The 12587-nt window shown below is 36.4% G+C and overlaps 2 protein-coding genes across 3 annotated transcripts in view; one reads left to right on the top strand and one right to left on the bottom strand.

Moving 5' to 3' along the window:
* LOC113402714 (dopamine receptor 1) overlaps positions 1–12587 on the top strand; it is a 126192-nt gene that overhangs the window by 44927 nt on the left and 68678 nt on the right. The gene's annotated exons all lie outside the window — the stretch shown is intronic.
* On the bottom strand, positions 7066–11359 carry LOC135194113 (uncharacterized). Of its 2 annotated transcripts, XR_010309656.1 has the most exons (3): positions 10277–11359; positions 9706–9865; positions 7066–7130 (listed from the first exon to the last, which is right to left on the bottom strand). XR_010309656.1 is itself a non-coding variant. In XM_064218783.1 (2 exons), the coding sequence occupies exons 1-2, from the start codon at positions 11013–11015 to the stop codon at positions 9840–9842; spliced, it is 765 nt and encodes a 254-aa protein (XP_064074853.1). In that variant the 5' UTR covers positions 11016–11359; the 3' UTR covers positions 9507–9839. The 2 variants fall into 2 exon arrangements, 1 of the variants encoding a protein (XP_064074853.1); XM_064218783.1 differs by lacking the exon at positions 7066–7130 and having other exon boundaries at positions 9507–9865.

The following is a 12587-nucleotide window of genomic DNA, read 5'->3' as shown; positions in this document are numbered from 1 at the left end:
AAGCCGAAAAATCACCAATGAGTTTTCATGTTTTAAAGTATGCATAATTCATCTTGCGCTCCGCGGTGAAGGAAAACATCGAATAAAAAAGTATCACTCGCTTATTCCCCAGGCCCACAGATCAGCATTGTGGTGGAATCAGTTCCAAATCTACTTCTTAAGAGGAGAAGCATTTGTCCAGAAGTGGTTCCTTTACAGCGTATTACGAACTATCATCTTAAAAATAACTAATTATATATAATTCATATATTAAAAATAATAATTTTACTAATTATCCTTTTAAAATTTTCACAGTAGGCCTTTTTTAACGTTACGTAGAGAGATAACAGACGAATACTTTCATATACTTTAAGGCTGCATTTGTATCTTTATGTTTAAATTAAAAAAAAAAACATGACTTATTCAAATCGAAATAATGATCTTAAGCGCTTCCTAATTTGCGGTAATATCGCGTTACACAGTAAGAAATATAAAATGAGGAGAATTGACGTCTTCCTTCATTCCCTTATAAATATTACCTTCTGGGTTCAATTTAATGGAGTTTATATTGTTTTTTATCGATTTCTATTGTCAAGAAAGAATTATGTGAATTTAATGTAAATATCATTTCTTGTGACGTCATACATACATATTATAATTACGACTGGAATCGTGACTCTCCGTCGATTTTGATGCAAAATGCAAATTGTTTGGAGCCTTATTTCGCCATAAACAATATTTTACACAATCAAATTTAATCAGTTCCCATGAATTATCTCTAGATCTATCTAAACTAAAACCTATTACGGAGTTAAATAAATTTTGGGGTTCAACTAATTTAATAGAACAAAAGACCGCCGATTTGCCGGGTTCAAGTCTTTAACAAGATTGAATAAAATTAACATAATTCATACAAAAATCAATTTCCAATTCATAAAGAGCATCTGCTAAACATCCGATTCGAGGATTAAACGATTTGATCACGTGACCTATTAGTGTTCTTAAAATAATATCACTTTAAAAATTTATAGCGAAGTTAGACGAAAGCAAAATATAAAGCAATAATGCAGTACCCATGTCGCCAAGATATATTATGGTATGGCGCGTAATGTAAATTGTTTCTGTCCTTTCACAAGGAAATAAATAGGTCCGCATTAATCGTGCTTCCTTGAATGTGAATCAACTATTCAAATATCGTTTAATATTTGAATAGTATTAGATAAAATTTGATTCGAAATGTAAATAGCACAAACATAATGTCCCCACATAGAAATTATCGCCCATATTCCATTCAAATATTTAATCATGTTATAAATAGTATTTATTCTGCAGGAAAGAGCTGTCCGAACTATTTACAATATTAGTCCTAGGACATAATTACGCGAAAATTTTAAAGAAATAGGTGTATCGACGGCTGCTTCACAATATATTTATGATAATATAATGTTTATACAGAATATACAAAAGTATTCCATAAAAGCTGATATACATATTATTAATACAAGAAATAAGAATAAACTTGTAACCAGTACTTTCCGTTTGCATACGGAACAGAGAAAGTTTTTGAGCAATGGTTTACGCATATATAATAAGATACCGGGAAATATAATAAGTTTACCATTTACTGAATTTAAAAAGTTTATTAAGACTAAATTAATAAATAAATATTATTATTCATTAAAAGAATACTTTTTAGAAAAAAACTCCTGGATTTAGGCTCGGGTTCCATCAAAGGACACTAATTATTATAAAAAACAGCTTTGTTAACTGTTTATTTTTTAAGAGCAACTATGCGAGTTTCTTGCCCTTACTTCTCGCTGGAGGCTGATTTCCGAACGGTGGTAGTATTTAAATATCGATACGACTTGGGAACCTTCAAGAAAAGAGCGTACTTGTTCCTTAAAGGACGGCAACGCACCTGCAACCCTCCTGGTGTTGCACATGTCCATGGGCGGTGGTAATCACTTTCTATAAGGTGAGCCTCCTGCCCCCTATAACATAAAAAAAATATCGATGATTAAGAATCGTTGAATCCAGAAATTTAAAATTGGGTGAATCCGCAAGTTCAGGATTAATTCTAAGGTGCTCATTTTTCTTTAAAATAAATAACGTTTTTAGTTGGTGGTATGGCTTGGTGCAAGCCCGTCTGGGTGGATACCGCCCGCTCATCAGATATAAACAGTAATACTTAGTAAGGTTGTATTCCGGTTTGAAGGGTAAATGTCAGTGTAATTACAGGCACACAGACATGACGTCTTTATGACCAAGATTTGAAGAGTTAGTTAATATTTTTTACATTGTCATCTGATATTTCTTACGGTGACCGTATATATAAAAGTTATGAGATATAAATAAACGAATAGAAAAGCTAATTGAATCATGATTTAGTATTTTTCTTAAACGGCACTTTAGAAAAATAAAAGAACAAGATTTATTCAAATTAAACCTTTGCTTTATTACTTGACTACTTTTAGTTATAACCAACCAGTTACATATTATGACGTGCCAGTGTCACAAAATATGGATATTGAATGGCACTGTAGTGTTTATAGATTAAAAAGGTGATATGTGACATGTCAATGTTTGTCGAATGTTTCTGTACTAGGTTCTTCTTTAGAGAACAATATTTGGTTCTTATTCTACGCTGCTTCAATGCGGATTGATACCCATGTAGCAGATTTGATCCAATCTAGTTTCATCGCAAAACACGAGATGAATTTAATTTTAAACACAAATAAAACACATAAAAATTGATGCATGTCCAGTTTTGAAAACGCAATCATCGGTTAAAATTAACATATTCTAACTAATGTAAATATTAGTTACTTACTTACTATAAGTGAAAATAAAGTCCCGTCCGAATATCTTACTTACATTTCACTTAGTCTGTTAAGATACTTCAAATTGTTACATTCTACCTAACAATGCAAGACAAGCAAAGCACAACTGACGGTAAGTGAACACGTTTGTCCATAAATAGCGATCTATAGACCTATAGACGATTTATAGTCCATAGACAATTTACATTGTAAGAGGCAAATGCCTAGCATTCAATCAATTTGCTGCCAATATCGAATGTACATAGTATAGCTATGTATATTGTAATCCAGTGTAATTGCACTGACTTACTCGGTTTTGACGCTAGACCGCAGAAACACAAAGCGTTGTGTCGGCTTGAGTAAACGACAATAGAATAGTTTATAGTTTAGTTTGCTATATTTATAAAAAGGCTTTATATATAATTTTGTTATGTGAACTATCTATTAGCGAGCGTTGGGAACAAGACCGACTAATATGCCGTGACGGCGAACGGCTTGACGCTCTACGTCGCCGTTCTCCAGTCTATTATGTGATAAAGGCGCGAAAAAGTAACTAATGAGTTTCTTGTCGTTTCTCATCGGTAGAATCTACATTTCGAACCGGTGGTAGCTTCACTTGGTACAGTTTGTAAAATGACGATTCAAAACTGCCTACTTGAATAAAGTATATTTTTGAATAATCAATGTACCTATGTACCTATAATATTATGAAAAGCGACTTCCGTTTATTTTAGTGAGTATTTATCTTTTGGTTTCCTTGGATTAAATTTTATTTCTTTCAACACTGATTTTGTATACCGTGTAATAATGTCGGTTTCCTTTTGCCCCTCTAATTGGGTTTCGTGGTTTTATTCGTATGAATAAAACCACGAGTCTGTGAGAATAATTAAATTGACTAAAATGTATTTCGATAGGCCAAATTTTGCTACGATTATTTAATTATGTAAACCTAATTTAATTTTATAATTAAATATTATATTTAACTCAAATTATACACTTAGCTTTTAACTTTTGTAGTCTATGAATACTATAAAACGGAGTCGCTTTCCATTTTTGTCTGTATTTCCGTTATTTTCTTCTATAAAACTTAACAGATTTTGTCGCAGTTTTCACTCATAGAAAGAACAATAAACGACGAAGATTTCTTAATGTAATTCGTAAATAGTTTGTACGAAATGCTTGAAATGTAACTGCCTTTAACCCAAAAAATTTTTCGTGCTCATACATGGCTAATGCTGTCTAAAACTTAAGAGATACATCAGAAAAATTTACAAGAAAATTGTTGATATTAAAATGGCCTATAGAGAAATACGTAGTAATATATTCTATTTTCTGATACAGATTACTAAAAAACTATAAATTTTTTACGAATTAATTTACAATTATATTTCATTTCAGATAAATAATATTGATAGTCACCTTGGGGGTTTATATAGATTAAAATAGTCTAGTACACGATAACATTCGAATGAATACTTTTGTAGATGAAACTGTTTCAAATCAATAGCAACGAAGAAAAACGTTCACTGCGAAACAGGCGGCTATGATAAAATATTATGCATATTTCTTATTTATAACAAATAAATAAATTCTATTAAATAAATTTACCTGCTTGATAAATTATAGTCCTTCTTATTTTGTTTACTTATAAATTGTACCTATGTGAAGCTAGATCACTAGTGTTAAATATTTAATGTTATTCTGCTTGTAAAAAAATTGTGCAATGTATTATTTACTCAGTCGGGCCTGTAATTACCCAACCAAATGTTCTTTAAAAAAAAAACACTATACATTTTCGAAGATAAATCATTTGGAATCGCTACATCATTGAAATAATATACTGTCTGAAATGAAACAATTAACTATGTTTTGGAAGACGTGATTCGAAACCACAACATAATTTACAATGTACACGTATTCCCATGTAAATAGAAGCCGGGGAAATCGAACCTAGAGCCGTGTTAAACATCGGAACGTGCCCGAAAACCGCCGGCGGTAGCTTAATTAAAACCGGATGAAACTGGTTTCAACCGACTTTAATGCCATTTCCGTACCAGAATCTTAATAAGTTTGAGACAATCAAAATGTTGTTTAATAACGATTATAGGAGATGTTATATTAAATTATATTTTGCAAATTAAATTAGTAGATTAAGAATTTAAATATTCCATCTCCCTATCGTTATAGCATACGCTGAAAGACTAATATGAGTTGAAGTCTAAGTTTAGGAGCTCTTCAAAAATGCTTTCAGTCTACTTATGACATAGAAAACTAAGGCTTTTCGAATTCTTCTTGTTGTCCTGTATCAACACTATTTATACCATGAAACATTTAAGTTACGATATTTTTTATTTTTGGATCTGACATGAAATGCTGTTCGATTGTAATAAAATTCCCAATTTTATTTATTCAAGTATGCTCCTAAAAGCCCTTTAGACTCGTTGAGACTGAGTTGTTAGTTTTTTTAGGAGAAAGCGTCGGGCGATTATATTACTACTAATAGTAACATAAAACGGACACTTTCTACAAGTCGATTCTTTTATTTATGTTTCGATCAAACTTCGACCGAACGAATGGTTTGTTGTGTTAGTTGAATAGGAAAACGGTTACATTTCGATTCGATTGCACTAGAGTTACGATTTGTTAGTAGAATTAGCGCCTTGTATAAGCGGTGTATTTTAAAAGATAGATTTCCGTATTATAATATAAACAAAAGAGCCAGCCATGTTCGTTAATCTAGAATAAAAGCATCTCAAACAGATATGGCATGGTTACGATCCTATCGAAAAGCATTCTCAGGTAACATCGATGTCAGTGAAGCGGTCGACTGTATTCGTTCTAAGTATCCTTCAATGCACTTTACATTCTATGCCGACCCCAAATAAACGGATTGAACGCAAGCGACTGCTAAAGTTTAATTTTTTTATTGTATGTATCTCTACAGATATGTAGTGTTGCCTTTGGTGTGTTTTATATTTAATTTGTATTTGTTAATGTAGAAAAAGCGTTTCCCTACATGAAGTAAGGACGTTTGTGGGACTCGCTGGTGCCCATGATGCCTAGTGCGCCCTAATACAACGGAATAGCAATTAAAAAACCAACGGTACCCTCTTTGGCGGATCGCTTTCGCATACTATCGAGACGTAGAGTGTAGTGTCCCTACGTTTATGCAATAATGTAATACTTAAACAAAGTCAGCGCAATTATCATTATATTGGAAACAATTTTTTTTTATATAAGATTTTAAATTAACATGGTCATTTTTATTACTAACAGTATTTAAAACGGGATATTTCTCCAGTCTAGTGAACAAGACATTCGTAGATAATGTCGAAATATCGAGCTCCACCAAATAAAAATAAAAAACATGGTAAATATCCCGTTTTAAATACTGTTAGTAATTCTTTTTTAAATTGTTCTTTACATAAACAATTTTAATTTATGTAAATCAACTGGTTTGGGATGCAGATCCTACTAAGAGAGGAGATTCTCCAAAATCGAGATCAATAACAACATACTTAAACAAGGCTGAGCAATTTACATTAAATCGAATATTTTTTTATATTTATTTTTACTTTCCTTTACATTAGCAAAATCATGTACCTAAATATTTGAGAACCATTCAATGTAAAGCTGAAGGATGCATATTCTATCAAAAATATTCTGCAAAAAATCTAGTACTTTCTTTTTTCGAAAGCTATTTACATAGTAAATTATATATGTTAGCGACCAGACTCGACTTTAGGTCCAATTAGGATTTTAGGTCCTAGAACAATCTAGTATGATCTAGGCTGAACTGATTGAATCATCGCACGCAACAAAATAATGTTAATTAGAAATATTTGTGTAATTCTAAATGCCGCCGTAGTGCTATATAATAACAAAATATTTAATATGTTGCACTAAGATTTATAATTTATAATAAGTGTATTTTTAATTAAATTTGAATGTATAGCTTGCTACAGCGACTTTTTATTCAAATAAAATACGGCAAACTATATAACAATTTTTATTGCGTTTGTTAAACTTTAATTCTACAATGCGGATGGTAAGGCAGACAAGAAAGGCGAAGAAATTTATATAACGATTGAAAATAACGAAATCGGTAAGCGCGGTCAAAACTAGCATAGGTCCGGCGTAGAAAGCGGTTAGCGGGGCACTGCGGCGGCCGGCGGTCGACTGATGCTCCTCGGCTCCTCGGCTCCGCCCACTTGTGACGTCACGCGCTAATGGACAACGCGCCGCGCTGCGCTAGCGCCGCTCGCGACTTGCGGCCGCTGAGATACAACTTCGTGTGCACTACACCACCCCCTTCGGAGACTTATTGTTCAACTGTAAAATAATCAGGGAACCGGATTTTACGTCCGTATGATGAAATTTTAGCAGGGAAAGGAGTTTGAGGAGGGGGTTTGGTTGTCGGTTCCTGATCCGACAATATGTAGGCAGGTTTAACACGGTCAATGGATACTGTGACCGGTCCTCTAGCAGTATGTACTGTAATTGTTTTGTCAGACTGTTCCAAAACTTTTAAAGGGCCTGTGTATGGTGCTTCTAAGGCGCCTCTTAATGTATCCTTCCTTAGAAAAATATACTCAGAATTTTTCAGGTCTTTATGTATAAAAATGTTTTTAGTACCATGCCTCGATGCGGGCACTGGTTTAATTTTTGAAATATGTTCTCTAAGTTGAGTAATAAATTCTGATGACTGATTAATATCTTTAGAAACTGAGTGAAAGAACTCACCAGGCATTCTCAAAGGCTCACCATATACCATCTCCGCAGGCGAGCACTGAAGATCCTCCTTGCATGCCGATCTTACTCCCAGCAGTACAGACGCGAGCACATCTGTCCAGCTTGTGGTTTCATGAGCCATAATGGCTGCCTTCAACGTGCGATGCAGTCGCTCTATCATACCATTAGCTGCTGGGTGGTACGCGGTTGTATGCTTCAGCTGGATGCCGCACAAATCTGTTAAAGACTTAAATAATTGTGAGTTGAATTGTCGACCTTGGTCTGTGGTTACAGTCTGAGGGCAACCGAATCTAGAAATCCACGTATTGTAAAACGCTTTTGCGACTGTTTCTGCAGTTATATTGTACAGAGGCACGACCTCCGGCCAACGGGTAAATCGGTCAATGGCTGTGAGGCAATATTTAAAATCCGATGATGGTGGGAGTGGTCCAATCAAGTCTATATGAACATGAGAAAATCTGGAACCAGTCAGTTTAAAAGTGCCTAGTGGTGATGATGTATGTCTTTGTATCTTTGAACGTTGACATTTTTCACAAATTTGAACCCAGGTACGACAGTCTTTCCGTACAGAAGGCCAAACAAACCTCTCAGTAATCATTTTTGTGGTAGCTTTGACACCAGGATGACTAAGTCCATGCATACTGAGAAAAATATCTCGGCGGAATGCCTTTGAAACATAAGGACGGGGTTTCTGTTGAGACACATCACAGAACAGTAATAAATCTGTACCTGGAATAGGGACTTGCTCCAATTTTAGCGATGAATTTTCGTTGAGAACTTGTTTTAACTCTGCGTCATTTTCCTGCGCCCGTGCAAGTGACACGGGATCCGGTGGACTTGAGAGGCTTTCAATTCGTGACAAGGTATCGGCAGTCAGGTTATCCTTACCTGAGATGTACCGGATATCTGTTGTAAACTGCGAAATATAGTCCAAATAGTTAAATTGACGTGGAGAGCATTTGCGGTCTTTTTGTTGGAAAGCAAATGTTATTGGTTTATGGTCCGTAAATATGACAAAATGATGACCTTCGACCATGTGCCTGAAGTGTTTTACACTTTCGTAAATTGCCAACAGTTCGCGATCGTATGCGCTATAAAGGCATTGAGTTTCTGTAAGCTTATGTGAAAAGAAACCAAGAGGCTGCCAATGACGTCCAACTAGCTGTTGCAAAACTGCGCCAATAGCTATATTTGAAGCATCGGTGATGAGAGCGAGCGGTGCATCTGGAATGGGGTGTGCTAACAAACTTACATTAGAAAGGTTCATTTTACATTTTTCAAAAACTTGCAACAGTTCTGGTGTCCAGGTCAGGGCCGTTGAACCCTTGACTTTTGGACCTGCCAGCATAGCATGGAGTGGTGCTTGATCCTCTGCAGCATTGCGTAAAAATCTTCGGTAGAAATTTATCATTCCCAGAAATCGTCTGAGGCCTCTAGCAGTAGCGGGAGGAGGGTACTCCTTTATAGCGGATATTCTGTCATCCAGGGGGCGGGTACCTTCTGAAGAAATAGTGTAACCAAGAAAAACAACCTCATCTTTCCCGAATACGCATTTCTGTGCATTTAATAAAAGACCGTACTCACTAAGGCGCTCAAAGAGTTGTTTTAGATGTTCCTGGTGCTCAGCATGAGAATGAGAGTAAACCAGAATATCGTCGATGTAGGAATAACAAAAATCCAAACCACGCAGTACCTCGTCTAAAAAACGCTGGAAAGTTTGTGCAGCATTCCTTAGTCCAAAGGACATATAGGGGAATTCAAAAAGTCCGAAAGGAGTCGTAATTGCTGTCTTCTGGACGTCTTCTTTATAAACCGGTATTTGGTTATAAGCCTTTACTAGGTCTAGCTTAGAGAAAACGTTACAACCTGCAAGTCTATTCGAATAATCCTCAATATGGCGGATTGGGTACCTGTCTGGTATAGTTCGGGCGTTTAACGCCCGGTAATCACCGCAGGGTCTCCAACCGTCCTGTTTTGGTGCAAGGTGTAATGCAGATGCCCACGGTGAGTCTGACCGACGAGCAGTACCATCACGTAGCATCTCCTCGAATTGCTCCTTGGCGATCTTCAGGCGTGCCGGTGCTAACCGTCGAGGTTTACAAAACACTGGTGGTCCAGGTGTTGTTCGGATATAATGCACTGTAGAATGTCTTACCTCTCGATCAATGCCGCATGGTCTCGTCAATGTGGGGTACTTCGATAAAAGTGTGTGGTACTCGCTGTGTCCCGATATGGCCTTGACGCTGTGGTGTTGGCATGCCTTCAGCTCTGCTGGACACGTAAGAGAAGTCACGCCGTCGAGCAAACGCTTATGTCTGCAATCGACTAAGAGGTTATAGTGAGAAATAAAATCGACACCTATAATAGGTCTGTCAACTTCAGCCACTACAAAATTCCAGACAAAATCACGCCTCAGTCCAAAATTTAAATGCAACTTTAGAGTACCGTAGGTGCGTATTATTGATCCATTCGCTGCCGTAAGGAAATAATCTGTGGGATTCCTACGGTCCTTCAAAAATCTACGGGGCAGTACGCACAAATCGGATCCGGTATCAATTAAAAATTGCGTCTTGGCAACCCGGTCCGTAACAAAGAGGCGGCGAGGTGAGGGTGAACAGTCGGTTGCCGCCATTACTGACTGTCGCGGCAGTTTTCCGAGGCAAATTTGCAAGGCCTTGTACACTTATTTGCCCCCTCGCCAAATCTCGAATGATACCAACAAATACCTGGATCTCGGTTTCTGCTTGCTGATCGTCGCCGATGCCTGGAACCACTGCGTTGACTTCCGGATTGTCTATGTGGGTAGTTGGCGCGACCACGCCCTAAGTTCATTTGCGCCACCTGATGGTTGAGCTCCGTCCGAATGCGGGTAGAAATGAAATCTTCCATCTTCTTGAAGAGCTCATCGAAACCTGGAGTAGAAGCACTAGAAACTTGATTAGAAAATGGCGTTACTTCGATTATTTTATCTGCTAATTCAGCAACTTCATCTAATCTTAGACTTGTTTGAGACGCTATAATTGCCTGAATATGCGTTGGTAGGCGGCTAGCCCATAGGCTTCTTAAAAAATCGTCGTTCACCTGGTCACCGGCTAACGAACGTAAGTGACGCAAAAATTGCGTTGGCTTTCGGTCGCCTAACTCCTCGTGGGTCAAAAGCTGTCGCATTCGGTGATCACGAGATGTGGACAGACGTTTAATCAGCTCGTTTTTCAGCTTATCGTACTTCCCGGTTGCGGGAGGGTTGGTTATTACATCCCTAACTTCACGGGCTATCCTCTGGTCTAGCTGTTGCACGACGGTATAAAATTTAGTAGAATCGATTTTCGTACCTGATGTCTCAAACTGTGCTTCAACCTGGGCAAACCAAATATCGGGGTCTTCCGGCCAAAAGGGGGGTAGACGCACGGCCACGCGGTCAATTGTCGCGGAGCATTCTTCAAACTTGTTGTCAGCGGTAGCCATCTTAACGGTCGACGAACGTTACAACGCGATCACGTCGGGGTCACCAATATATAGCTTGCTACAGCGACTTTTTATTCAAATAAAATACGGCAAACTATATAACAATTTTTATTGCGTTTGTTAAACTTTAATTCTACAATGCGGATGGTAAGGCAGACAAGAAAGGCGAAGAAATTTATATAACGATTGAAAATAACGAAATCGGTAAGCGCGGTCAAAACTAGCATAGGTCCGGCGTAGAAAGCGGTTAGCGGGGCACTGCGGCGGCCGGCGGTCGACTGATGCTCCTCGGCTCCTCGGCTCCGCCCACTTGTGACGTCACGCGCTAATGGACAACGCGCCGCGCTGCGCTAGCGCCGCTCGCGACTTGCGGCCGCTGAGATACAACTTCGTGTGCACTACAAATGTAAACATTTTTATTTAAGTACGGTTTGCCTTACTTTTATTTTTATTTTATAGTTCCATATAAATGTTATGTCACTTCTAATCAATATATTTTACAGTCAAAAAGGCTATAAATGTTTGATATTGTTCATATAATAAAATGCCTTTTAATTTCAACCATTAATTTGTTCAGTTATCACGACTTTATTAAATCGCCTTGAGAAATATTTGTGAAGGTGGAATTTTTAATTGAACTAACTTTCTGACGAGTTGGAGACTTTAAATTTCGAATATATTATAACTCAGGATTTTTTAAAAATAAGATACGGAAAAAATTCCGTGTAATTATAATAATACAATTTAAACAGTTCTCTGCATTACCAAAAATTACTTATCATTTCATGCGACACATTTAAAAGCCATTTTGTATTTTATTTAAAAACTTAGAAGTTATAAACAGGTAAGTAGGTCACCTAGATCGGTTACATAAATATCTACTCAAATTTAGATGTCTATTTTCAGTTTCTCCAATTTTTTAACCTAATTATTAAGTATGATTAATTTCGATGATCAATTGAATATAAAATAGAATAAGGATTATTTTTCAAAAAGCAGACATGCATATACTGATGTAATTATGAAATAGTGTTATTCAGCAGTTATTTTGTAAGAACTTATTTCGTATCTCACTCATGAAAAGTTGAAAATATTTAGCGATTTTAATGTGACTATGATAGTCAACGTCACTTATAACGTTTTGATATTTCAAGATTGTTTTCTGCGGTAAGTTTTAAGTTCACTTTAAGTTTCAACTAACTTTAAAGATAAGCCTTATAAACGCGAAGAATTCCCTTTCCAAGCTTACTCCACTCTTTAGAAAAGATAAAAATATCTATGAAATTAAATGACATTACACTCGACGTGTTCGATAAATAGTTAAATATAAAAATCGTAAAATTACTTATAATATATTCATGGAAGTGATAACTTTTCGGTAACTTATAATCTCTGGCATGGTTTAATATAACCGTAAGATCCTAACAATTATTCTGGTGATCTACACACAAAATAAACGCAAGCGAAATTTTATTTTAAAGTTAAAATAATAGGTAAGTTACGTTTCACTCACTTCATTACACTAGTTTCAGCACACGGCTTTGTTAGTGTGGGAGAGTCAGGTGTTATCTA

The sequence above is a fragment of the Vanessa tameamea genome, chromosome 24 (assembly GCF_037043105.1).
Source record: "Vanessa tameamea isolate UH-Manoa-2023 chromosome 24, ilVanTame1 primary haplotype, whole genome shotgun sequence".
In the NCBI taxonomy this organism is placed as follows: Eukaryota; Metazoa; Arthropoda; class Insecta; order Lepidoptera; family Nymphalidae; genus Vanessa; species Vanessa tameamea.
The sequence above is the reverse complement of the archived record's forward strand: the minus strand, read 5'-3'. Positions and strand labels throughout refer to the sequence as shown.